This window comes from Hemiscyllium ocellatum, chromosome 3 (assembly GCF_020745735.1).
Source record: "Hemiscyllium ocellatum isolate sHemOce1 chromosome 3, sHemOce1.pat.X.cur, whole genome shotgun sequence".
NCBI classification, from domain to species: Eukaryota; Metazoa; Chordata; class Chondrichthyes; order Orectolobiformes; family Hemiscylliidae; genus Hemiscyllium; species Hemiscyllium ocellatum.
The window spans coordinates 55,574,209-55,602,021 of NC_083403.1; the positions used below are offsets into that span (position 1 = coordinate 55,574,209).

Genomic DNA, 27,813 nt, shown 5'->3' on the forward strand with positions numbered 1-27,813 from the left:
GCAAGCTAAAGCAACTGGGATAGAGCCAGTAGGTGGTTTGCAGGATCTTTTACCTTGAATAAGTGATCCACTGGTGGAAAACATTTAAGATTACTTTGTTTGGCCATTTCATATGTCGGTAAAGAGATGCCCAGATGGCTGTGGATCTGGTATAATATGTTGACCTCAAATGGACTCTGACGAACCAGATGGGTTATTTTTAATAACACTTCAGGCACTAATTTTACAGATGCCATTTGAATACTAGCTTTTTATTTTGGATTTATGTAATTAATTTCCCCAGCTGCCATGGTGGGCTTTGAACTCCTGTCTCCAGTTCATCAGCCTAGACCCTGGGATTTCTAAACACTTAATACAACCACAATGCCACTATAATCATGGATTATGATCTTGCACATGAAAAAAAAAGCCGAATATTCTGCATACCAGTGCAATATTCAAAATGTAACGGATGTCTTGAATTGTCTTTGGATTTAAAACTTTTTTACAGGTCAAATTGATTGGGCGGCATTAGCACAGGCATGGATTGCACAAAGAGAGGCCTCGGAGGAATCCGTAACAGCACAACAGCCAGTTATAATACCCAATGGACAGGCAGTACATAACATCGAAAATAATCAAGACAATCATGGAAATTTTCCAGGAGATCCTAATTTCAACAGAATGTGGGAACAGGGTTTGTATTTATCACTTAAGAGTCAGTTGGGTATGTAATTGCAAATAGGGGCAATTGAAGAATGCTGTTCCTTTATATAAATAAATGTGGCTTTTTACATTTGTCTCAGTTTAACTGTTGATATAATTTGCCACCAGTAAAATGGTATTTTATTTATTAATGAATCAAATTACATTTGCTCCTGTAAATAGTCAGAAAAAATGTGCAATGAGAATAAACAGGTTGCACCAGCCATTTTCACAGATCATTCATTGTCTGTACTTTCATGGATTTTAACACATTTATTGTACTGAAAGATTAGTGAGTTTTGAGAAGATTTGTAGCTCAGGTTGAGGTTCTGGATGTAGGTTTGCTCGCTGAGCTGGAAGGTTCATTTTCAGACGTTTCATCACCATACAAGGTAACATCTTCAGTGAGCCTCCGGACAAAGCACTGCTGATGATTCTTGCTTTCTATTACTAATACCCTTACTGGCATAAAATTCGCTAAATGATTAGATTGCTTACAGTGTGGAAACAGGCCCTTTGGCCCAACAAGTCCACACCGACCCTCCGATGAGCAACCTACCCAGACCCATTCTCCTACATTTACCCCTTCATCTAACACTACGGGCAATTTAGCCCGGCCAATTCACCTAGCCTGCACATATTTGGACTGTGGGAGGAAACCGGAGCACCAGAGGAAACCCACATAGACACGGGAAGAATGTGCAAACTCCACACAGTTGCCTGAGGTGGGAATTGAACCCGGGTCTCTGGTGCTGTGAGGCAGCAGTGCTAACCACTGTGCCACCATGCAATCCCAAGAGGAGGAAAACAACAACAAACTGCCATTCTTAGATGTCACAGTAGAGCGAACAGCCATTGTGAAGCTTCAAACCAGCACCTACAGCAAAACAACACATACGGACCACATATTGAACTACAAAAGCAATCACCTCAACATCCACAAATGAAACTACATCAGAACATTATTCCAACAAGCCACCACACACTGCAGCACAGAGCAGAGGCAAATCACCTATACAGTGTATTCTAAAAGAACGGGTACCCAATGACCACAATCCGCAGATTTCTCAGCTACAAACCCAAACAAGCAGACAAAATACATCCATAAACCCAAGATACTTTCCCCTACATCAAAGACATCGGAAATGACTGCCAGACTACTCAGACCCTTTGGCATCATGGTAACCCACAAATCCACCAACCCACTAAAACAGCAGCTTATGAACTTGAAAGACCTATACAGACAACATGCAAAACTAATGTCATTTACAAAATACCGTGCAAGAACTTAACGAACACTATATTGGACAAACAGGCAAAAACCTAGACACCAAGATACATGAACATCAGCTGGCCAGAAAAAGACATGACCCTCTGTCACTAGTATCCTTACATATAGATGACGAAGGACACCACTTCTACTGGGACAACACATCCATTCTAGGACAAGCCAAACAAAGACCTGCACGAGAATTTCTGGAAGCATGGCATTTCAGCAGGAACTCTTATCAATAAACACGTTAACTTGGACCTGATTTGCCATCCCTGAGAAAAAGAACAGAAGATAACATCTCAGGAAATGACATCACCAACCCAAAGAAACCCAAATGTATAAATAGAAAGCAGAAATCATCAGCAGTGCTTCGTCTGGAGGCTCACTGAAGATGTTACCTAGTATGGTGACGAAACATTTAAAAAGTGAACATTCCAGCTCAGCGAGCCAACCTACATCCAATACCGAAAGATTCTATAGATTTCTTTTGTACTTTTTCTCTCAGTGAGAGTTTGGGAGAAATTTCCAAAGTGCACCTAGATCTGTCTTTTCCCATTTATTTATCCTGGGTATCTACCTTATGTGGTAGATTCTCTGATGCTCTGGTTCCAGCAGGTCTGGAGCCATCATGTGTTATAAGCAAACATTACAAGTACTTATAAAAGTCAGTCTAGTTCCTAGTTAGATATTTATCCAGACTTTTTTCAAAGAAAAATTTAAGGCCCTGAGCCTCTGTGAAGGATATTGTAGTATCCTGGGGCTGCCGGGAAATGCTAATAAATAGTGGCAAAAAACTATGTTTCTTCTTGTGAAGAAATAGGCCAATTATCATGGGCAATACATAGATACTCTCTTTTAGCTATGTTGTTTTATTGTAGGTTAAATACCTTGGAGGTTAATTGCTAAGTTATTTTACAATTGAACCCCAACCCTCCATAAGATGTACTGTGAATACTGTGCCCAAGGTTACAAAACTTGTCACCAGCATATCGTTTTGCCATAATTAGTTGTTAGTCTAATGCATAATATTTTGTACTTCTGATATATTGGCAGCTAGCTCGTTCTTATCAAATGGTCTTTTTTCCTTTGTGGTTTGGAGTTCTGACTTCATGAGTGCTCCAAATATTGGCCTGCTGCCATTGTCCAGCCATCCTAAACAGTTTCCAGTTGTAAAAGGTTTGGATTTTTTAAATGTTAAGATCTGTCTCCACTGGGTAACCAGCCTAAAGGCAGAAACAATACACGCTCTCATATTTTATTGTTGACCATCAAAATGACCTTTCCTACCACTTCCTATGGCAGAGGTTTAAAAGTTACTTTGTTCAAACGAGCAACCTGGACAGAGACTTTTTTTGCCTGTTATAAGCTCACCCTTCCTTGGTTTTTTTGAAAGAAACGAGAAAAACATGATTTTTTTAAAGGAAAAGACACTGTCTAAATGTGAATTTCAGGTTATAATATCCAGAAAGTGCTCAGTACAGAGTAATGTACTGGTGAGCAGTAAACAGCATCCAGGTAGGAATTCAAAGTAACAAAAATGTGACACAGGGTCAACTTTTTAGGTCCATTTTGAGAAGATTTTCAATATTATTTATACTGAATTTTAGTTTGTTAACTTACTAGATTGGGGAATGCAACACCACAGACCACCTCCCCCACCACCAGACCAGCAGCAGTGGATACCAACCCCAGCCCCCATGGACATAGTCCCTCCATCGGAGGACAGTAGCCAGGACAGTGGTGAGTTTGCACCAGACTCTAGACGTATGTTCAATCAAGTCAATAACAACAATTTTGGAGGAGCACCAGAAAACTTTGGAATGGGATCTGTGCCGGTCAGCCAATTTGATTATCAGGTAAATTTGTTCACTGCAGTTTTGCTTTTGGTGTCTACTTTGTAAGCGCTGCTTTTGCAGCTACAAGAATGCTGCATTATATTGAAGGGGGCATTAACAATCACAGGAAATTTAATTTTCTGATGAGTGCTTTCTGATAATTGGCTTGAAAAATAGGCATATCTCTCAAAGATAACGAAGACCCTCATCCGTTGCATGGCTTATTTACCTACTAGCTTGCTATGTACTTTGAGGTTTATCTTGCATTTTCTTTTCCCAGTAGAAGTTGACTGTGAAACATTTATTACATTAACTATTACACTAAAATTACTGATTCTTCTACATAGTTTAAGATGCTTAGAAAACCCTGTATTTCATTATGACACTTGAAGCGCAGAAAGGATTTCCTGGGGCAGGGTAGACAATGACATCACCCTCGACCATATTTTTTTTAATCAGCTTGTTTGGGATTTGGGGCGTTGTTTGGATTTGTTTTTATTGTTGTCTTTTAGTTTCTAGCAGATAACTCCCAAATATCGAAAGCGATTTGCAGAAAATTCTTCAGAGGCAATGCCCCACAATGCATCTTGACTAATGTGGTGATTTTGCTTGGAGACTTGTATTAACTCTATTGATCCAAGAAGAAATGGGGAGGGTACGTTTTGACTTGAGGGATGTTTGTGCTTTAGTATTGATGAGTAGCTTTACAAAGTAAAGATGGAAACCTAGCTGTCTGCGAGTTTGAGTTCTTTGATTTGGGTATTAATCAAGATGTACCTTTTTAGTTTTTGGTCCTTTTGAGGAGCAATAAATAATTTGTTTACAGATTCTAAGCTATGCTGTTGGAATCAATTTGATTTCAATTCATGGCAAATATCAACAAGTGCAAATTGATTAGATGGTAAGTAGCTAAATCATGAAACTGGCCTCTTTTTAAGGAAGTATTCCAAACATGTATTTAAAATATTTGTAGTGAGGAGCAGCTGACTTGTTCATGCAAATAAAGGTTTGCATTTCTTCGCAACGCAGATTTAAGATGTTTGGTAACAAAGCAAGAGGAGAAATAGCATGATTTTTGAAAAAAACATATTATCTGGAATACACTGTCTGAAAGGATGGTTGAAGTAGATCCAGTAATGACTGAGTTGCACATATGCGTTAAAAGGAGGAAGTTAAATGGGACTGCATTTATATTTATTCAAAGAGTCGACATTGGCATGATTGGTTGAATTGACTGTATGATTCTAAATATGATAACCTCCCCCTCCCATTCAGCTTTGCAGGAGCACCATCAAAATCTAACACTGAGCTCCAAGATAGTATCACATGAACCAAAACTTGACCAGATGGGTAGGTTTTAAAGAGAGTCTTAAAAGAACAGAAGGCAGACTTGTTTCAGAAGAGGATTCCAGAAAATAGCCAAAGGCATAGCTGGCAATGATGGAGCATATAAAATCAAGATGTGCAAGAGTTGGCGGAGCAGAGATCCAGTGGGGTTCTAGGATTGAAGGGAGTCACAAAGATGGTGAGGGGCAAAGTCGTGGAGGGATTTGAAAACGAATACAAATTTTAAAATATAGTTAGAGCTCCAAGGGCCAATCTAAGTCAATTAGCTCAAAAGTAACAAGTGAATTAGTATGAACTAGGGCGTGGAACTTTGGATGATCTTGAGTTTACGTAGGGTGGAGGATGGGAGGCCCGCCAGTGAAGATTTGGAGTAGTAAATTACAGTGTTGTGAAAGGTATTAGTGAAGGTTTTGGTAACAAATGCAGTTAAGCAGTTGAATTGGGAAATACTGCCAAATTGGAAGTCGTTAGACTTAATACAAGTATGAATGTGAGTTGGAATTTCACATTGCAGACAAATACGACACCATATTAATGACATGTTTTGCCTCCGGCAGAATTAAGTTGTTGGTGGCTAGGCAGCAGAATTTAAAGCTGGGACCCAAGGTCATTCTTTCACGCTTTCATGTATTTAGTTGGAAGAAATTTCTGCTCATTTAAGAACTGGATACCAGACAAATACTGCGGCAAGAGTGGGTGGGAGAGTTGAGAGAAGTCGTGGTGAAGTTAGAACTCTGTGTAATCAGCATATATGAGGAAGGAGCCTGATGTGTATTGTTGAGCTTTATTGACTAGCAGCTCTCTACTAGTGAGTCTCTCTCATCCAAGATGCATTTTTCAAACAATCTTTAGTTTTAACTTCAGTTTCGGGAATTCACATTTGTCTTTTATGAATCAACTTAGAAGTCGTCCATTTGGCTGATTTTGGTTTTTTTTAAACCGTGGACTGAACTTCCACAGGTGTTCTCGTGGACTTCGGAGATAATTTCAACAGGTGTCTGCCAGTTATTGTGCTAAGTCAAATTCTTGCAGCCAAACTTCCAGCTGGGACATTTTTAAAGACAGGATTGTGAATAACCAATCAACATTTCCATAGATGAGCCTTCACAATTAGCTAAGACCAGTATTGCTGAAACATTTTTGCTGACATGGTCCATCTGAGCTAACCCTAACCCGAGCACAGGACTCAAAAAAAAACTAGCATTGTTTTTTTTCTTGTTGAGACATTCTCAGTTTAGCACACTTTGTGAGACTTAGCTATGTAAGACAGTGAATACATTCAGTGGGAAAGTAAGATGTGTTAAGAAACGTATGAGACAAATGTGATATTTTATACTTACAGCATGGAGCAGCCTTTGGTCCTCCTGGAGGATTTCATCCACCTTATTGGCAACCTGGGCCACCACCCAATCGTAGAGACAGGCCCTCTTATAGAGATCGCCCACGTTCCCCCATAACAGTAAAACAAGAACCTCCTGCACTTGGTGAGTTGTATTTTCTGCCCATATATATCTTTTATGTGATGCATTTGTCTTTTTTTAACCTCAGGACTAATCTAGTAACTCATTCTTGTAGTGACTATTGACATTAGATAACTAATCATGTATTCAATTTTTACAAAGCTTCATTTGGTTATGTTGCAGTTTTGTTACTCATTATTTATGCATTAATAAAAGAAAACCTGCTACAGTAAAATAAGAATTGTGGAATTGGTTATTTGTAGGTTATAGTAGTAGTGTTGTCTGGCCTCCTTCTGTCTCTGATTTATGCAATGTGAGATTGGATTCTGGGCAATTTAGGCTGACAGCTTTTGGATCATATAACAGACAGTACAGTTCTGAAAAGTTCTTGAATCAAGCTTAAGGCTTTTATGAGACAAAGGCTTCCAACAGAAAATGTTTGTTAGGGATATTGCAACCATAAAAATTACTTACTGCTTTGGTATTTTAAAGATTTTTTTTGTTTATTATAAATCTCACTAATAGTATTAAATTGGACAGTGTCATGAAAAATTAACATAGTTCATTGTTCCTTGCTATTGATAGCTGTGTTCTCATTCCTTACCTTCGGTAGCTTTGCCATTTCACTGTTGGCATGGGAAGTCCTTGATTTATAAATACTCATTCATACACACAAGCATTGTCCTGTACATGACTTTAAAGCAGTTGGTTTCCATTTTTCTGCATTGTGTTCCTGCTTGCAAACGGACTCCAGAATACAACCTGTTCACAGCTGGGCACTATGTGTAATACATATCCTTGACTTCCTCAGAAGTGGAAAATTTGAACTGATAGGTCCAAGTCTAATGCATGCTTTGCTTAAAAAGGGTGCAGTAGCCAAAATACATTTGCCTTCCAGAATTATCCAAATATTTTCAGTCTTCTGAAGGGAAATAAACATAACCATTTTCATTTACTTTGAACATTTTAGTTGATTTAGTGTTAGGACCAAGTGAGAAGGAGTGAGCTGGCTTCACTTGGAGTGAACCCCTTGGCCACAACAAAGGTTTAAGTTTTATTTTTAGCACAAAACTATACCTCTATCCAATTCTAAACGTAGTTAATTATTACTGTAAGCCATAAGGAGCTAATTTTTTTTGAGTTTAAAAAAAAGAGCAAATGTATCATGAGCTAAACTAGAGAAAAATAAAGATCTGTCAAGCATTTGGCTTTCATGCAGTGGACCTGAGCATATATCATGGCCTGATGGTGGAATAGGATAGATCCAGAATGAAGTTAAGAGGTTGTGATGTTTGTTTGCATTGTACAAGTCAATAATAGACTGGCATGGTATTGCTTGAAATAATTATATTTCTGAAACTTTTTACCTTTTTTGTCAGAAGTCTTTGTCATTTTTTAAAAAATGAATGGTCTTCCAGAGCATTTATTTCATTCTCGTTGAATTCCAGAAACCTGTAGAGTTTTTGTTATATATAAGTAGGGCTTATGCTCGAAACGTCGAATTCGCTATTCCTGAGATGCTGCCTGGCCTGCTGTGCTTTGACCAGCAACACATTTGCAGCTGTGATCTCCAGCATCTGCAGACCTCATTTTTTACTAGTAAAATTCTTGAGTCCAATTCTGTGCACTGTTGTTTTTCTTTCACTTTCATTCCCTTTTTTTTCCTCAGTCTTTCCTACTGACTCTAGCTCAGATATTGGTCACTTTTATTACGAATTAAAATTTGCTTCCAAAACACAAGTCCAAATAAATATCAAAGGAGATGGAGGGTTTGGGTTATAAGGATAGGCTGGGACTTTTATTTTTCAGGAGCATAGGAGATTGAGGGGTGACGTTATAGAGATTTATAAAACAATGAGGGGCATAGATAAGTTGAATAGCAAAAGTCTTTTGTCTGGGTTGGGTGAATTCAAAAACAGAGGACCTATTTTTAAGGTGAGAGAAGGAAGATTTAAAAGGAACCTGAGAGGCAGCGGTTGGTTTATATGTGGAGTGAACTACCAGAAGAAGTGGTAGATGCAGATATAGTTACAGTACTTAAAAGACTTATGGATGTGCCCTTGAATAGGAAAGCTTGACCAGGTTGGACCAGAAAGTCTTGTTTCTGTGCGGTGTGACTCTGACTTGGGCCTCACTCTTTCTCACACAGGTACAAAGTTAAAAGGGGATTACATTCAGTACAAAGCATGATAAAACGATATACAGTTTCTAGTCCTGTGTTTGCTCTTGGTGTGTAGATCTAACTTGAGACCATAATAACTTAACAGAGCATGCTAGAGTAACTCCGCAAGTTTGGCAGCATCTGTGTAGCGAGAAGCAGAGTAAATTTTTGCGTTTTGTGAATCTTCTCTGAAGAGGAGCCATTGGGTTCAAAGTTAAATGTTTCTCTCTCCACAGATATTGCCACTCATAATGAGCTTCTCTAGCATTTTGTACTTCAAATTTCAAGCATCTGCAGTATTTTGAAATTACCATGGTTGCCTAGCTAGTGTCTTTGATCAGTTAGCATTCATGAATGTTGCATTATTACAACCCACTGATCCTTGTTTATTTAGTTTCCTGGATGCTGCTGCTGCTTAGTGATTGTTCCTGTCAGAACTGGATGCAGTTTGAGGGACAATCATGTGAAGACAGCATTTTTTTATTTTGGTAATCTTCTGGAAGCTTTCACAGCCTCTTTGAAATATTGTTCCAGGTTATAAATCCAAGAGGTTCTTATAGTTGGGTCTTAATGACAGCAGTAGTGTCAATGTCTGTTATTTGGCTAAAAGTTTTCTGAGTTTGGACTGTAGGGAGCCTTCCTTTTCAATCAAAGGCTATTTATTTGTGTTCTCACCCCAGCCTTGATGTAGTTTCCCTTTTTTTTAAGCATTTTGCCTTGTCTTTGTCAAATTTGAAACAGTTCAAATCAAGTGAAAGTTTTAAAAATCACGTCTTTGAAAATAAAGGAAGATAACTTGTGTCACAAGGCTATGAAAATAATAGAATTGGGATGGTGTGGGGTGCCGTTAGACTGATCAGGTTGATTGGAAGCAAAGGTATTGGGGGATACTGTCCATAAACGTGTCCAACTTGTTCCACACAGAATACGTAGCACAGAAACAGACTGATCAAACATGGCTTTGTCTGTCCATGATGCACTTCTCCGCCTCCTCAAAATGCTTTGTTTTACTCTTAAGTCCCTTCCTTCCCTACTCGTGTGTATCCAATCTCGAATATATGCTCAATGTTGGTGTGTTTCAATTAGTTCTTGTTGCAACAAGTTCCATATTCTTGTGATTCACTACTTGCACAAAGCAGTTTCACATAGTTTCATTTATTTGAGCTCATGATGGCTATTGTTTACTTAAGTGTTCCAAATTACAATCCTATCTGAGTGACAAGTAAAAACTGTTTCTTTTTTGCCCAATCTAAGACCTTCCTAATGTTAAATGCATTTATCAGGTCACTTTTACTTTTCCTTTACAGTGAAAAATGGCCCAAATTGCTACATTCATGAAGATATCCTATCACTTCTGATTTACCTATATATCTTTCTAATAATTCTCTTAAAACTCTTCATGCTTTTTTTTTGTTCACAATTTTAAAATCATGAGGGGCATGTATAAGATAAATAGACAAAGTCTTTTCCCTGGGGTGAGGGAGACCAGAACTAGAGGGTGTAGGTTTAGTGTGAGAGGGGAAAGATATAGAAGAGACCAGAGGAAGTGGTGGAGGCAAGTACATTTGCAACATTTAAAAGGCATCTGAATGGGTAAGTGAATTAGGAAGGTTTTAGAGGAATATGGGCTGGGTGCTGGCAGGTGGGATTAGATTTGGGCTGGGATATCTGGTTTGCATGGATGAGTTGGACCAAAGGATCTGTTTCCATGCTGTACATCTATGACTCTTAATTATCTGTAGTGTTGCGGTGTTTTTCCATATTTTAGTTTGAAATGAAGTCCGATTTATAGTCCATGTTAAATGTATTGACCACTGATTTTTTCATTCTTTTCTACTTTCCCCAGTCTTGTAAGAGACTCGACTACTTAATTTGTGACATTTACACAAACTAAATAAGACATTCTTTTGGCCTCTGGGTGAACCTTGCCTTCATGCAGAATTTAATGTAATTTTAAACTGTGATTTTTGCATCGGGAATAAACTGTGCTGCAAATACCTTAAATTTCAAGGTATCAGCAATACAGCTGTTTTGTCCACCGTTTATTTAGCTTCCAACATGGGAAATAGTCATCCACTTACCAGGTTTCAGTCCCTTTTGCTCTTTAGTTTGTAGGTGTGGCATGTCAAGTCATGTTTTTTGTATAGGTAGACCTTCAGTTTTCCTCATTACTGTGGGAAAATTACAAAACTATATAGGATATAGTGTCAGTAGTCTATAAGTTATTGTTCATGATGTTATGAATAAAATCAGTTTAATGTGATTGACCTTTTAGTTAATGTTTGCAGTTGAATGCTGCAGATGTTGTTACTGCGGTCCATTGCTATTTTAATGAAAGTATTATTTTAAAGTACTAGTAGGACTATTAAGACTATCACAAATTGTGTTTGGAATTCTTATAAAATTATGTTGTGATCTATTACGGAGAGAAAATAAGGTTCTAATTAATTTGTTCATAGTTTTTGAAGTGTTAACTATTAAAAGAACTTGGGCTTGTCTTTTGAGCCTTGGACCAGGATTGCACAAGTTAAATATTCCAGTCCATATATATGATATCTTGATGTTGCAGATGCTGTGAAACGGAGAACGCTGCCAGCTTGGATTCGTGAGGGGCTGGAGAAGATGGAGCGAGAAAAGCAGAAAAAACTTGAAAAAGAAAGGTTAGAAAAAGAGCGTGCTCAATCGTCAAAACACAAAAAAGATCCAGAAGAGGTTCCTGAAGAAACTGATGGGCCACGATTGCCTCATAAAAGTAAATTTGTAAGTGCATGCAGATGTTATATTTCAAGATGCAGTAACTAATGTGCTCTTAGCAATATTTACAGACCTTGGAAAAATCAGTTGGAAAAGATTGATTTCTATGAACAAGTCTGCCAGTGATTCACAGCAGCTGTGTATAAAATCTGTATTTTACATGTAAAAAGAATCATGGTTGGGCAGCTAGTGTACCTTTTGCAACTTGAAATTTCTCCCCTTTCTAGAAAAAGAATTTGAACTAGATACTGGTGTTTGAAGAAATACTGATTACATTTTACTGAGTATTCAGCTATTAATGTAACTTGGTAGTGACATTTGAGATGTGTGTACTTGTGTTTGTACAGATAATTATTGCACTGCTAAGCACAAAGTGTGTTATTGTTTTGAGCCTGTTGGCTTTCATGTTCAGCTGCATGGTTTGGTGAGTACACAATATCGTTTTGAAAGGGATCATGACTTCTTAAAGAAGAAAAAAATAAGTAATTGTACATTGAATTTTTGTTAAAATTGGTTTTGAAATTTGAGGTAGATGTTCTGATTTTGTTGCTTCAGGACAGTGATGATGAAGATGAGGAGTTTGAAACCACTGAAACCAAAATTAGCGACAAACCAAGTAGGAGTCCCTCGCCAGTTGCTCAGGAAGAACAAAGCGAACCAGAAATGACTGAAGAAGAAAAAGAATTTCAGATGGTATGATAATTTATTCACACTATTGCACTTCTGCTTTGAGCAAAAGCTTACAATCAGAAACATAATTAATTGGAAATAAGTGAATTATGTATGTACAAAATCTTGCATAAGCTTTAAGGAACACTTCAAGTACAGAGAGCACTAAAATTTGAATTTAATGCTTACACAAATGTTTTAAATTTTATTTTATGGACTGAGGCAATAGTTTCTACATATTTAATGAATTGGCGTATTAAGACCATAAGACATAGGAATGGAAGTAAGGCCATTCAGCCCATCGAGTCCACTCCGCCATTCAATCATGGCTGATGGGCATTTCAACTCCACTTACCAGCATTCTCCCCGTAGCCCTTAATTCCTTGTGACATCAAAAATTTATCAATCTCTGCCTTGAAGACATTTAGCATCCCGGCCTCCACTGCACTCTGCGGCAATGAATTCCACGGGCCCACCACACTCTGCTGAAGAAATGTCTACACATTTCTGTTTTGAATTTAAGGCTGTGTCCACGGGTCCTAACGGAAACAATTTCCTAGCGTCCACCCTTTCCAAGCCATGTATTATCTTGTACGTTTCTATTAAATCTCCCCTTAATCTTCTAAACTCCAATGAATACAATCCCAGGATACTAAGCCGTTCCTCGTATGTTAGACCTACCATTCCAGGGATCATCCGTGCGAATCTCCACTGGAAGCGCTCCAGTGCCAGTATGTCCTTCCTGAGGTGTAGGGACCAAAACTGGACACAGTACTCCAAATGGGGCCTAACCAGAGCTTTATAAAGTCTCAGTAGCACAACAGTGCTTTTATATTCCAACCCTCTTGAGATAAATGACAACATTGCATTCGCTTTCTTAATCACGGACTCAACCTGCATGTTTACTTTTAGAGAATCCTCGACTACCACTCCCAGATCCCTTTGTACTTTGGCTTTACGAATTTTCTCACCGTTTAGAAAGTAGTCTATGCTTTTATTCTTTTTTCCAAAGTGCACGACCTGGCACTTGCTCACGTTGAATTCCATCAGCCATTTCCTGGACCACTCCCTTAAACTATCTAGATCCTTCTGCAGCCTCCGTACTTCCTCAGTACTACCTGCCTGTCCACCTAACTTCGTATCGTCGGCAAACTTCGCTAGAATGCCCCCAGTCCCTTCATCCAGATCATTAATATATAATGTGAATAGCTGCGGCCCCAATACTGAACCCTGCGGGACACCGCTTGTCACCGGCTGCCATTCCGAAAAAGAACCTTTTATCCCAACTCTCTGCCTTCTGTCAGACAGCCAATCCTCAGTCCATACCAGTAGCTCACCTCGAACACCATGGGCCCTCACCTTGCTCAGCAGCCTCCCGTGTGGCACCTTATCAAAGGCCTTTTGGAAATCTAGATAGACTACATCCACTGGGTTTCCCTGGTCTAACCTACTTGTCACTTCTTTAAAGAATTCCAACAGGTTTGTTAGACACGACCTCCCCTTACTAAATCCATGTTGACTTGTTCTAATCAGACTCTGCTCTTCCAAGAATTTAGAAATCTCATCCTTAATGGTGGATTCTAGAATTTTACCAACAACCGAGGTTAGGCTAATTGGTCTATAATTTTCTATCTTTTGTCTTGATCTTTCTTGAACAAGGGGGTTATAATAGTGATCTTCCAATCATCTGGGACTTTCCCTGACTCCAGTGACTTTTGAAAGATCTCAACCAATGCCTCCACTATTTCCTCAGCCACCTCTCTCAGAACTCTAGGATGTATCCCATCGGGGCCAGGAGATTTATCAATTTTAAGACCTTTTAGCTTTTCTAGCACTATCTCTTTTGTAAAGGCAACCATACTCAACTCAGCCCCCGACTCCCTTTAATTGTTGGGATATTATTCATGTCTTCCACTGTGAAGACTGATGCAAAGTACTTGTTAAGTTCTCCTGCTATTTCCTTATTCCCATGCAGTAACTGTAAAACCATGCATAGTAAATTCTTTAAATGCTGCTGATATTTCACACATGTACCTACACCAATTGCAACCGTTTGAATTTCTATATCATTGTTGTGCTTTTTCATTTCTTTTATATTTCTTTTGATTTTACTTGTGTCTGATAAAATGCTCACAGTTGGTGACGTTATTTACCTTTGATATCTTCTTGGTTACTCTACAATATAGGTAGTAGTGTGAGCAACCAGTCTGGATACCTCAAATCTTTTTTCCATAACTGTTATTTCTAATCATTGGTGTAGCTAATGAAGTTATGCTGCACCTTTTCTGTTAATTTTATAACTTTCTTCCAATGCAGTGCTTGGGCATAATTTGCAATACCTTGGCTGATTCTTTAAGCATTTCTATGCTTTTTTTCCTGGTAGCCTTTAATTATATTGGTTCAGGATTTCATACTCATTGTTCCACTATTTAATCTAAATGTATATATTACTTCCTGTGCATCGTTGCACATTAATAACAGAACAAAAAGAAGCCTTTTGTTCCAATGCGTTTATGAAGTCAGAAAATATTAAATTGCTGCTTGAGTAAAATAATCTCAGTATCTTGCATCTTTGGCAACCTTATTGTGAACCCAAACTGTACTATCTATGAATTCAGTCAGTTTCTTGAGTGGAATGCCCGAAGTTATATACCTAAATCTCAACTGATCTAACAAATATTTTGCACAAGGAACTCTGAACTTGAGTATAAACTTGAGTACTTTATTTTCCCAAAGTAAACATACTTGTATCTTTTCAACCTCTTATATATATACTTCTCAGTATACTAATTATGATATCCCACCAATTTGCTTTGCTGCTTAGTGACACATCCTGCTCTTCCCTCCTCTTCCTTTTTTGATAGTATCTCTTTGTTTGGTCACTGTCTCCCAACATGTTTCCTTTTATGTCACCTGATTGCTCTACTTCTGTGGGCATATTCTAAGTCAATTTATGCATGATTTATTATTTCAATCAACATATTGATTAAGAATAAAACTGTTTTGTTTTTAATTCATTCATAAGATGGAGCATCACTGGCTAGGTGAGCATTTATTTCTCATCCCAAATTGCTTTGAGAGGATGATGATGATGAGTATGTGCTGTTGGTATTTCCACAGTACTACTAGGAAAAGATTTCCATAATTTTGAATAAGAGGAAAGCGATTATAGTTGCAAGTCATTATGTTGTGTGACTTGGAGGGGAGCTTGCAAATGGTGATGCATCTGTTCCGTTTTCCTTCTGCGTGTCAGGGCTGCCAGAGGAGCCTTGGTGAGTTGCTACAGTAGAGACGATACACGTTTCTGAGAAGATGCACATTGCTACCACCCTGGAGTTGTGGATGGAGTAAATGTTTAGCATGAATGGGGTGGCAATTAAAGGGTTTGCTTTGTCTTTATTGGCATTGAGCGCCTTGAGTGTTCTTGAAGCTGTACTCATCCAGTCACATGGAAATTATTCCATCACAGTCTTGACTTGAACTTAATAGATCTTGCATAAATAAAACTTAAGTCTGATTATGATTGCAACCCTTTCTAATTTGTGTATAAACCTCAAAGAATGAGGATATCCTCTGCAGTAGGGAAAGCATACCTGCAGAGAGAGTTGATGGAAATTGTTGGGTGGATTAGAGAAAATTCTGATGGTTTTGTTATATTTGAAATGAAAATATCTAAAGCTAAATATGAATGCCAGAATGTTCTATTTCTCTGCATTGTATACTCATTTAATTAACAAAAAAAATTATCCCAAGACAATAGAATAATGGCAAGAAACATTGTATGAGCTTGAAGGATTTTGTAGGTTTTACAAAATTAAATTGTTTACCAAATCAAAACAAGAAAGTCTAAACAACAAAGCATTAAGTACAAATTTTTACGACCCTTTATATGGTCTGAAGAACAGTTGACTAGAAACCAATTTCAGGCTTGTTTCAAAAAAAACTATATTGCAATGACTTGTCAGGTCTTTAAAAATGGATGTTGACATCTAATTTATGCACTTAATTCCAATTAAAATCTCCTTTTCCAATTAAAGCAGATATTAAAATTCTTGCTGTTTTATTTTTGATCACAGATGATAATGATGAAGACTTTGCTTACAGAAGTTCTTTTAGAAGTAACAAATGAAGAAATCTATTATGTTGCCAGAGATGTTCATCGTAAAGCTACTAAAGGTACAAAACCGTTGTAATAATTGATAGAATGTAATTAAAATTGAAGAAGCATAAATGTGCCCTAACCTTTTAAATCCTTCAGACTTGGAATATACTTTGGAATTACTGATAATTAATTACTTAACAGTAGATTAAAATGCCATAAAGAAAATTGCATTTATTCCTAAGAAGAAATGGATAAGTAAGCTACTGTTGCATTTAAAGTTTCCCCATATTTGTGCATATTACAGGAAATGATTCCACATAGAAACTAGGAGCAGGAGTAGGCCTTTTGAGCCTGCTCCCCCATTTTCTCCCCATGCCCCTTGATACCTTAGATAAATTTTTAGATATTTTTTATCTCTTTCCTGAATATATTCAGAGACTTGGCCGTCGTAGCCTTCTGTGGTAAAGAATTGCACATCTCTTGGAAAAAAGATAATTTTGAGCAGACAGTACAGTAAAACCTCATTAAATCAAATTTTTTTGGGGTACAGAAACAAGTTTTACTATGTAGTAACAGTGACAAGCTATTACTTACAGAGAACAACATAATTACAGCTTCTCCTGGATGAAATAAGAGAACTACAGAATGTGTCAGGCATGATGTTCAGTCAAGATGTAAACCAGTGGATCAGTCAGTAAATCAGCTTAATTCCTGAAGTCTGGAGAAAGAGTTTGCAGCCACGTGCATGGCTTCTTGTTTCTTTGCTGAAATGTGCCATCTTAAGAGATAATTGTCTACCTACAGAGAAATGAGGCTTTCATCCCAGCAGTTCTATGACAACTTCTCACAATCCTCCTCACGCATTATTTCTTCATATATCCTTTCATTATTGTGTGTTTATCTAGCTCTCCTAGAACTAATGGCTAGTCTTAAATAATTTTGTTGACAAACGTACATAATTCATCTAGCTTAATGCCTGAAATGACATGTGAAATTCATCAAGTAACATTAGGAGAATACTTTTGCAACAGTTTAATAGTAGCTCTTCAGTTATCTTTAGAGGTGATCTATATGGCTGATAAATAATTAATTCTGTAACAAAGAACTGCAGTCGGAACTGGTGGGTGGTTGGTTCAAATAGTAGCTTAGACTAGTTTGGTGAAAACTGTTATCGGTTTGCTGACTAACAGTCTTGTGCGAAACGTGATTGGTTTCATTCGAGTTCCTGGTTCATATGTGGTCACAAAACCAAATGTTCTTAATTTAGTGCTAATTGGTAATTTAGCACAGACCCCCTGAGTTGGTTGCTCTGAGAAATGTGAAAATGTTAACAGTGCAGCAGTAATGTGTGCTGCTGTAAGATTACAGCAAAGTAGAGAACCTTCCATCTGGTTGTACTATTCTATTCTCAACCTGGTTGTCTCAAATTGAAAGTGCTTTGTTGACAAGAAAATCAAGTATAGCAGTTTGACAGGTACACACATGTCAATTTGTTATAATGTTTTGTTTAAATCTGGGTGTATAGTTACCTGGAACTGACCAATGATCTGCTCTTAATTGGCATAAAAGACAATCAAACTTTCAGAACCTGCATTAGTTGAACCAGTATTTGTTGATGACCTTCTGTTTCCCTTTTGTTCAGTTGGAAATTTGTGAGGGATTTGGTTGAATGTGATTTTACTGTATGCAAAACTAAATGAGGCATATTTCAGTTTTAGAAATTTTGTTTTATTATTTTCTCCCCATAATATTTGAAATTGCTAAAAATCACTATACCTTATCAAAACATTACTGACCTCCATTAGGATTTCACAAGGTGGTTTATATTCTTGCAAAATATAGACACGAGAAAAAAATTGCATCTTTGATATTTATGACAGGTTTAATAGGTTTAGCCATTATAAAAATAAACATGGGTATGTTTTTTAAAAAAAATCCTTTAGTGAATGACCACTAAAGACAGTAGGAGTTTTATTCTAATACACAACATTAATGCAGGTAGCTGGGCAGCTAGCTCAGGAATTAATGCAATTTCTTTTTTATTATACCATCGTTCTCATTATCTTAATAGCAGTTGAGAGTTCCATATCCTATCGAAATTCACACATTAGGGAATTCAGCTTTGATATCCATTAGTAATTAGTTGGTTTCAGTCACTATCATTAACGTCGGTTTGTGCTAGCAATCGTCTTCAATAGTGTAATACATTTTATTGTGATCTGGAACAAGAATTCAATCTGTAACGTTCTATCTGCAGCAGACTCTGAACTCTGCATTAATAATCGAAGGAATGGTGTACTTTGTGTACATTAAAGTTAATTTAAGTTAAACCAAAATTTTCCCAATTTCTTAAGTTTAACACAAATTGTAAATTAGATGATATAGTTAGCTTACCTTTTTAGAGTTTGCATTTGCTGCCAAACTCGTATTCATATTTCTTGTTGAATGCAGACTGAGAGATATCACTGATTTTAAAAATATATATATATATATATTAGCATTTCACCATTTTCGAATTTTGTTTCTATAAATATAGGGAAATTGAGATTTTTTTTTAAAAAATCTGACCACATCTCTCTCCTGTATTTTAAAAAAAGACCTTTGTTCCTTTTTTATAGTTCATTTATTATTGATGCTAACTGATTTGCTTTAGGTGATATAAAAGTTGTAAACAAATATGCCTGTTATGTGAAGCACTGTGCTCTTGAATGGATCTTTTTGTTTATAATGTTTCTTCTCTCCCTTGCAAAGCAGCTGTAGTAGTACAGTTTTGCAATGCCATAGCAACTCATGACTTTGAAAAAGTGTTAACATGTTGTTCCTGTTGTTGATGTGATACAAAGCTCCTGCAAAGCAGCTGGCACAGTCCAGTGCACTGGCTTCTCTAACTGGACTTGGTAAGTAGCATCCTTTAAGAAAAAAATGGGTAATGGGAGAAAGGGGATTTGTCCAGAATTTAAGCTTGTACATGTGCTGTACCTTTGTACTGTTTAATTGTCACCATGTACTTTTCAACCATCAACAGGTGATACTTATGTACTTTCAGCTCATACTTTGTTTTCTCATCCAGTTATAGATTACTGCATAAACTTATGGAAAGCATTCCTTGTATAGTACTAGTGGCCAAGCCGTCTCGCTGATATTGCAGAGCTTCATCTATTCTAGCCTGAACTTTTATCTCTCTGCACAGCGCAACCTGTCCTCTCTTCAGTCCTCAATGTTTGTTACAGTGATATAATATTGCCCAATTGAGCCAATCTTCTGTTTCCAGCTGGAAACTGGTGGAAGAAAATTACATTGTGAGAACCCAATAGTTTGGACTTGTCATTGCTAAATCAGATGTAAGGAAATAAACTGATTGTAGTTAGGAGCTAATAAACTTCACCTCAGTTAGAAGCTAATTGGTAAATTTTATTTATTCTTTTTCAGTAGTAGTGCCACTTGAATCATAAATGTAGTGGTATCGATACCACTTTTCACTACTTTCATAGAATAAAGTTCTTGAGAGTACTCCGTTTCTGGTTTGTGCATATTATTTTAAATATTTGTTAAAACTGAGAACCTGTTTTAAATAACCAAACTGTTTTAGGCCCTAAAAAGTTAGTGGGATCTATTTCTGCAATAAGCCTTGCCTGCTCCATAACTGGAAGTAATGAATAGCGGCATACACAGTTTACTTTATATTGGTTATTTTTCTGATGTTTCATTTCGTTTGTAAACCATTTGTCACCACCTACAAATATATATTTTTTTTAAAAATCTACTGTCATTGTGATTCTTTTCCACAATTTTTAATCTTCCTCAGTATAGTTGACAAGACAGATTCAGTAATTGTGCAGTATTCCAAAATGTAATAATTTTTGTCTTATTGCATGATTTAATTATATTGATTTTACCCCTCAAAAATTAGCAGCTTAGTGGTCAACTCTTCAAATGAGAGAAATTAGTTCCAATAAAAAAATCAGGTTTCATTTCAGAAAGTTAATAAATACTAGAGTAACAGTAGTTTTGATCTTATTCCTCAACATTGAAGTCCAAAGCCTTATATACATACTTTATGTGTAAAAATAACTTAGTTCACAAGCCATTTCTTGCTGAAATTATTTCTTGCAAAAATATTACCATATATGTTGAGCTTAAAGAATCCACAGAGGTTCATCTTAGCAATGAGGAAAAAGCATTGCAATGAGTTTAAACAAGTTGATGTAAAATGTGATTTTTAAAAGTAAGAATTTTGCTTTGCTGGTGGTGCACTTTTTTTTCAGCTGCCCACCTTCAGGCCATTGGTTAGCACTTCTTTACAATTCCAGCAAGGAATGGAACTCCCTTTTGTATATTGCCTGAGTTAATAAAATAGATTTTTAAAAATCACTTTGTAATTTGAAAATTGCTGAAAGGACAGGCATGTTGTGAAGCTTTTCACCTTACACTCCTCAAGATAAAAACAAGAATGCCAAATATTAGATAATCAAAACAATTTATATTTCAGCGTCAGTAGGTACTGATAGATTGGATGTCTACTCTGATTGCCAGGCATTGCCATGGAATTGAGGATTTATAAACTCCCCAAACTTCTGGGTGATTAGGAAAGGCAGAAACCTGAACATATTATTTTTGTTTGTAGAGAATTGGTCTCTGCGTATGAGCCTACATTTCTTCTATCATGTGTAAATGAGCCACGTTACAGGCTTTATGGATTATCTAAATCAAGTTAGGATGGTTATTAGCGTAAGTGCTTTTTACATGCTTGAGCCTCTCAGGTTTTTTTCATTGTTTGGGAAACCCTGTGGTGCCCATTGCTTTGGAGAAAGTCATCAAATTGATTGCCAATCAGTCTCTACCAGTTTCTCTTGTATAACTTGTTGCAGTCATCTGAAATTTGTCATTTTTACATTTGCCCTGATGAGTGCAACATGAAAAGCCGAAGCATTATGCCCCTCTTAGCAATCTAAGATGGATCCATTAGACTGAATCCAAGACCATGTGCATTCTTTTGGAAGATTTTCGGGTAATGGTGATGAATCAAAATCTAAGGAGTGTTTTTATTCCTTCCCACTTCCTACCACACACATTTTATTTCCCAGGCACCACTGATGCAGCTGAGGTTATCACACTGTATGTAGACTAAGGTTTCAACTTATAATTTCTTTATTTAACCTAGTCTTTTAATCAGCGTGTTCAGAGATGTTAATTATGCACCTCTGAAGCAGTTGGGACTTGAGACAGGGCCTCCTATTCCAGGGGTAAGGACACTACCACTGTACCACAGGAGGGCCCCTGAGGAATCAAGTTATAATCATCTTGATCAATGAGACACACTTGCAGTGAACTAGTTGGTGAACTTCCCAATCAAACTATAGGCAGTGTTCGGCATTGGCATGTTTTAACTGTTATCAGTTAAGTCATTAAAAGAGTTTCTCATCCTTCGAAGTAGTCGCATTCACAACAATGTCATGCAACTTACTTTGCCATCAGTCATTTGAGTTGATGTCAGAAATCTTGTGTGAACTTGTTTTCAATTTCAGCTTTGCTAGCTCAGGTTTAAACAGCTGTCAGTAGCTTAATACTGAAAATTAATCATTTTGAATCATATTGATAAAATTGGTATTGAATATTTGTTCAAATATGGAAATAGTTTCAGTACTTCAAAGAATTTGTTCTGAAAGCAAATTAAATGCATAATGAACTATTTTGAAAATCTGCTAGAAAGCAAGTTCTTTCCACTGTGAAAGAAACTGGGGTTTTTATGTGCAGGTGGACTGGGCGGGTATGGCTCTGACAGTGAAGATGAAAGGAGTGAGAGAGCCTCTGAATCCTCTGACACAGATGATGAAGAACTACATCGTAGAATCAGACAAAAGCAGGATGCCTTTCGACGTAAAGAAAGGGAATTACAGCTTCTACTACAACAACAACAGGAGAAACAAATGGAAGGTATAATTGTTGTTGAATAGGTTATATTTTCTAGACCAATTTTCAGTGCAGTCTTCTATTATTTCCCCTTATCCATTCCCTAGCTTTTAATTTTCTCTTGAGGATGTTTATCAGTATTGGTCCACATATGATAACGTTGACCACAACCTTGCTTGTGTAGTTCTCCACCCTTCAACTTTGGACATTGAAGGCAGTCTATCATTGCTCGCTTGGTTGAGTTCCAGCTAGCTCAGGAATTGAACTCCAGACTTTTCCTGTTCTTCGTGTTTCACTGAACCATTCATAGAACCAAGATTGTCATCTTATCAAGATTGAACTCTCCAAAGATCTTTAATGGATCTTCTACTCAAACCATTGGAGAGCTTCTAGAATATATTTACCATATGTCTAAGTAGATTTAGTGGAATCTCTGAAGCAATACCCTTCAGAAATATTTTATCCTCTACCTTTATTCGCTATTTAAATTGTTAGATTAATTTGTAGATTACTAATCTCTGAATTCCTTGCAAGCCTAGTGTCTCAACACAATAGTTTTAGAACCTCTCCCAAAGAGGGCATGTTCCTGTTATTATGAATATTATGAACTCTGAATTAGGGCTGATTAAATCTCAAGTTATTGATGTCAGATTGAATAATAAGACCGTAAGACATTGGAACAGAAATTAGGTCATCTGGCCTATCAAGTCTGCTCCTCCATTCAGTCATGACTGATAGGTTTTACAATCCCATTTTCCTGCTTTCTCTCCATAACATTTGATCTCCTTGGCAATCAAGAACTTACCAACCTCTGTTTCAGAGATATTCAATGACCTGGCCTCCACTGCCTTCTGGTAATCAATTCCACAGATTCGCTACTCCAAGAAGCTTCTCCTTACTTTCTAAAAGGTCTTCCCTTTACTCTAAGGTATGCCTTTGGCTCCTCGTCTCTCCTGCCAATGGAAACATCTTCCCAGCATCCACTCTGTTCAGGCCTTTCAGTATTTTGTAAGTTCATGAGATTCCCCCTCATTCTTCTAAATTCGTTTGAGTATAGTTCCAGAGTCCTCAAACATTCCTCATACGTTATGCCTTTCATTCCTGGGATTATTCTCATGAACCTCCTCTGGATCCACTCCACAGCCAATACTTCTTTTGAGGTATGGAACCCAAAATTGCTCACAATGCTCTAAATGTGGTATGACCAGAGCCTTTTAAAGCCTCAGAAATAATTTCCTGCTTTCATATTCTAGTCTTCTCGAGATGAATAGCAGCATTGTATTTGCCTTCCTAACGACTGACTAACCTGCATGTTTACCTTGAGAAACCTGGACTAGGTCTCCCAAGTCCCTCTGCACTTCAGATTTCTGAAATTTCTCCCCATTTAGAAAATAGTCCATGTCTCTGTTCTTCCTTCCAAGGTGCATGACCTCACATTTGGCCATATATTTCACCTGCCACTTCTTTGCCCACTCTACTAACCTGTCTAAATCTTTCTGCAGCTTCCTCAATGCTATGTGCCCCTCCATCTAGCTTTGTATCAAGTGCAAACTTAACCAGAATGCCCTCAGTTACTTCATCCAGATGTATAAATGAAACATTGTGGTCTCCACACCAACCCTTGTGGGACACCACTAGTCACCGGCTTCCATCCTGAGAAGGACCTGTTTATCCCTTCTCTGCCTTCTGCCAGGCGGCCAATTTAGTATTCATACTAAAACCTGGCCTCTAACGCCATGGGCCCTTATCTTACTCAGCCGGCTCCTATGCAACACCTTATCAAAAGCCTTCTGGATGTCCAGTAGATAACATCCATTGGCTGTCCTTAGTCTAACCTGCTCGTTACCACTACAAACAGTTCTATCAGATTTGACAGGCATGACCTCCCCCGATAAAAGAATGCTGATTTTGCCCTATTTTAGCAAATTTTTACCTTTTGCCTTGATCCAGTCTTAGACAGGGGGGTCACATTAGCAATTTTCCAGTTCTCTGGGATCCTCCCTGACTCCAGTGATACCTGAAAGATCACTACCAAAGCCTCCACGATCTGCTTCAGAACTCCAGGGTGTAGCCTATTTGGTTCAGGTGATTTATCCACTGTCAGACCTCTGTTTTTCTAGCACCTTCTTCTTCGTGATGGCCACCGTACTCATGTCTGTCCCCGCTGACTCGGTTGGATTTTTTGGATATTCCTCATGTCCTTCACTGTGAAGACTGACACTAAGTACTTATTCGGTTCCTCAGCCATTTCTTTGTTCCTCATTACTACTACTTCAGCATCATTTTCCAGTGGCCCATTGTCCACATTTGTCTCTCTTTTGCCCTTTGTAAGAGTTTCTTTAGATACATAATCTTTAATATTATCGGCTTGCTTACTCTCATATTTAATCTTCTCCCTCCTTGTTTCTTTCTTTCTTGTCCTCTGGTCTTTGTAGGCTTGCCAATCCTCTGGATTCCCACTACCCTTCGCCACAATATTTGTTTTCTCTATTGTTTTTATGCTGTCCGCAGTTTTCCTCGTCGGCCATGGTTGCCTCATCCTCCATTTAATATGCTTTGTTTTCCTTTGGATGAATCTCGTTACCAGCTTGATTTACAATACTATTTGGGCATTAAATCCAACCTCCTTTATGCTGGAGTTTCGCCATTGTACTGATCAATGCAAAATCATCTCCAGCACTGTTTGTTCTACAAGTGTAAAGAATTTTTTTTTGTACCTTCCCGATAACAAGTCGTCTTTTGGTTGCAAGTGAGCATATGCTTCTTAAACAAAAGCTTGCTTTCCCACAAGTATCTGTGTGTTCATCAACTGTTTAAAAATATATTTGCCATTAGCTCTTTCAACTAAGGTCTTAATGAATTAAAACCACTATTGTTTAATGAAAATATCTGTCTTGAGCCATTCAGTGAAGCAAAACTCAAACCTGATAATGCTGAACTTAATTATGAAGCAATATGCACATTTTACAATAAAAAAGGTAATGTTCCTGATGAGAGAGATACAAAATAATACGTACACCTATCTGCCATGAAAAGATCAATCCACCACAAAGCTACAGCAGCTGTCACAGTGAGTCACTGCCTAACAAATTCACACCTCGCCTTGACCAACTGCACATTTGAGATTGGCCAGACGTCCGATAAATCCTTTAAGCAAATACAGAAATACACAGAAAATTGCATTGGATGATTACTTGAGATCAAATAGCCCCTCATATGAACAAATTCAAGATATTAACCTTTCTTCAGTTCTTTACAAAGCTATCATCTGGAGTATTTTCATAATTTTCTGTTTATTGCAGCAAATAAGCTTCTTATTAAGTTAACTTTTATATTTAGGGAACACTTTAAACCTCATTTTTAACAATAATTCTGTGCATTCTCTCAACAGGTCTAGCTCCAGTCAATTTGCAGTAATGTAGCAAGTCTTTATTATGTTATGGGTTTTGACCTATTTCACATATTAATTGATGTTTCATTAATATATTAAAATAACAAGCTGATAGAGTCAAACTCATATACAAACCTTGTAGATCCCACGATTCAACAATCCAAAGTCAATTTGAAATGTATACCCTAGCACCTCCCTCTAAAGGTATGCCTCACACTTTGATAATCTGACATGATTCATGGCATTTTTAAAATGCTTTATTTACTATGCGAATAAAAGGATTTCCATGTTTATTCTTAATCAAATATTTTGATTTCACATATCTTAAGAGTACCTGTTTACAGTCATTTTCAGTTCAGTTTTATTTTTGTTTTCCAGATGCAAAACATCAACAAGAAGGGAAATTTTTCAGGGAGGTGGATATTAAAGAACAGAATAAAGAACATAGTGGCAGTACAGTAAAGCAGGATGGGAAAGAAAAAGAGTGTGAAACTGTCACTGAAAAGAAAAGAACTCAGAGTGAAACTGACCCCAGCTTAGAAATGAGTAAAAGTTTGAGTGAGAAAAATTTGAAGGAAAAACCTTCAAGAAACAGAAGCTCCTCCAGCAGCAGTAGTGGGAGTAGCAGCACCAGTGGCACCACTAGCAGCAGTAGTAGATCCAGGAGTTCGACTTCCAGCAGCAGTACAGAAAGCAGTAGTAGCTCTTCCTATTCCTTTTCTCCCAAGAGAAAGAAAAAGTGGAGCCGTAGCAGATCCCCCTCCCGTAAAACTAGACGGACAAGCAGAAGCCAAAGTTACACTCGCAGGCGCAGAAGCCGTGATCGACTCAGAAGAAACAGTAGAAATGGGAGTTGGGAAAGACACAGGCATCGTAGTGGGTCCCGAAACAGAAGGAGTGGAGATAGGCATAGAAGTAGAAGCAAGAGTGATGTCAAGCGTGTAAGTCGCAGTAGGAGCAAGGAAAGACGTAGGAGTCCTGAAAGGCGTAGAAGTCATAGCAGAGGGAGGATAAGACAAAGGGGAAGTAGTAAAGACAGGGATAGGGATAGGAAAAAAAATAGAAATGGAAGTTCAGAGCGGGTTAAAAAGAGAGAGGAGAAGAAAAGGGAAAAAGAGAAGGATCAGGACAAAAAGAAAGACAAACCGAGAAAGGATAAGCAAAAGGAGGATAAAGACAGCTGTAAGTCCAGCAGTCAAGATGAGAGTAAGTTGAAGCGGAAGAGGGAGTCAGAACGGACTTATGCACATAGTAGCTCCAGTAAACTGCCACAACAATATTCCAGGCAGGATAGCAAGTCCAGCAAGAAAGGATCTACAAAGGATGGTAAAAAGTATTCTGACACCGAATCTAGTGCAAGGAGCAGCTCACATTCTCCAGTTAGCAGCAGAGAGAAGAAGGCAAAGAAATCGAAACGCAGTCGCTCAAGATCAGTGGAAAAATCTCAAAGGTCTGGTAAGAAGGCAAGCCGCAAACACAAGTCTAAGTCACGATCAAGGTAGTATACATTTTATACAATTTTTCTTCATTATGTAAAGTTATATTAAAATGGCGCCAACATATCGGTCTCTTCAACATTTAGCTTCATCTGTATGATTAAGTTCTTTGTTTGAAAAACAGCATTTCACATTATTCAGCTAGCGTTTATTGTGGAGTCTTGCATGTTTTTAATTTGCTTCTTTTTCTCCTTTCTACTGCAGGTCGAGGACACCCAATAATCGTAAGCATTAAGGGGAAAAAAAAATGTGGCAGCCTTGCCATGATCAGAAATTCCATGAGTTTTGGAGGCTTGTCTCATTATAGAGGCATACGTGACAACTGTGTAGGTGTTTATATATGTATATAGGTGTAAATTTTTTCCAAGTGCTGTCTATAGTTCAGTACTTCAGGTTTTATTTGTATTGCATTCTTCTGAGATTATTCACACTGTAAAAACAATTTGCTTTCAGTTGTACCATTTTAACATAAAACTTACACTAACTGTAGTTTGCTGTCAATAAACTTTTCAGATTGGTTTTGTTAAACATTTCCCATTGTTTACTGCTGATATTTATAACTTTTACTTTTATAAAAAAAGGCACAGACATTATGAAAAGATCAAAGTGAAGAACAGAGAATGAAGAACAGTTGACTAAAAAGTGACAATATCTGGTTTGCATAAACCATAAACAGATTTTTAAAATTAGTCATCTAAACTTTTGAACAGTTGCCTCCAATTCTCTGCTAT

At 37.5% G+C, this 27,813-nt stretch overlaps 1 protein-coding gene across 5 annotated transcripts in view; it reads left to right on the forward strand.

Annotated features, from left to right (window-relative positions):
• The window catches only part of pnisr (PNN-interacting serine/arginine-rich protein), a 39,661-nt gene extending 12,051 nt beyond the window's left edge, over positions 1 to 27,610 (forward strand). For 2 of the 5 annotated variants that reach the window (XM_060850230.1, XM_060850237.1), the window contains exons 3-12: positions 491 to 676; positions 3,581 to 3,813; positions 6,482 to 6,623; positions 11,330 to 11,520; positions 12,070 to 12,207; positions 16,260 to 16,359; positions 19,129 to 19,182; positions 22,040 to 22,219; positions 25,965 to 27,084; positions 27,287 to 27,610. In XM_060850230.1, the coding sequence (XP_060706213.1) occupies positions 491 to 676; positions 3,581 to 3,813; positions 6,482 to 6,623; positions 11,330 to 11,520; positions 12,070 to 12,207; positions 16,260 to 16,359; positions 19,129 to 19,182; positions 22,040 to 22,219; positions 25,965 to 27,084; positions 27,287 to 27,317 (2,375 nt within the window). In that variant the 3' untranslated portion in view covers positions 27,318 to 27,610. Of the gene's footprint in view, positions 1 to 490; positions 677 to 3,580; positions 3,814 to 6,481; positions 6,624 to 11,329; positions 11,521 to 12,069; positions 12,208 to 16,259; positions 16,360 to 19,128; positions 19,183 to 19,355; positions 20,059 to 22,039; positions 22,220 to 25,964; positions 27,089 to 27,286 lie in introns of those variants that run through there. The other 3 variants (XM_060850246.1, XM_060850254.1, XR_009646933.1) reach the window with 3 other exon arrangements.
• The last annotated feature ends 203 nt before the right edge of the window (positions 27,611 to 27,813 follow it).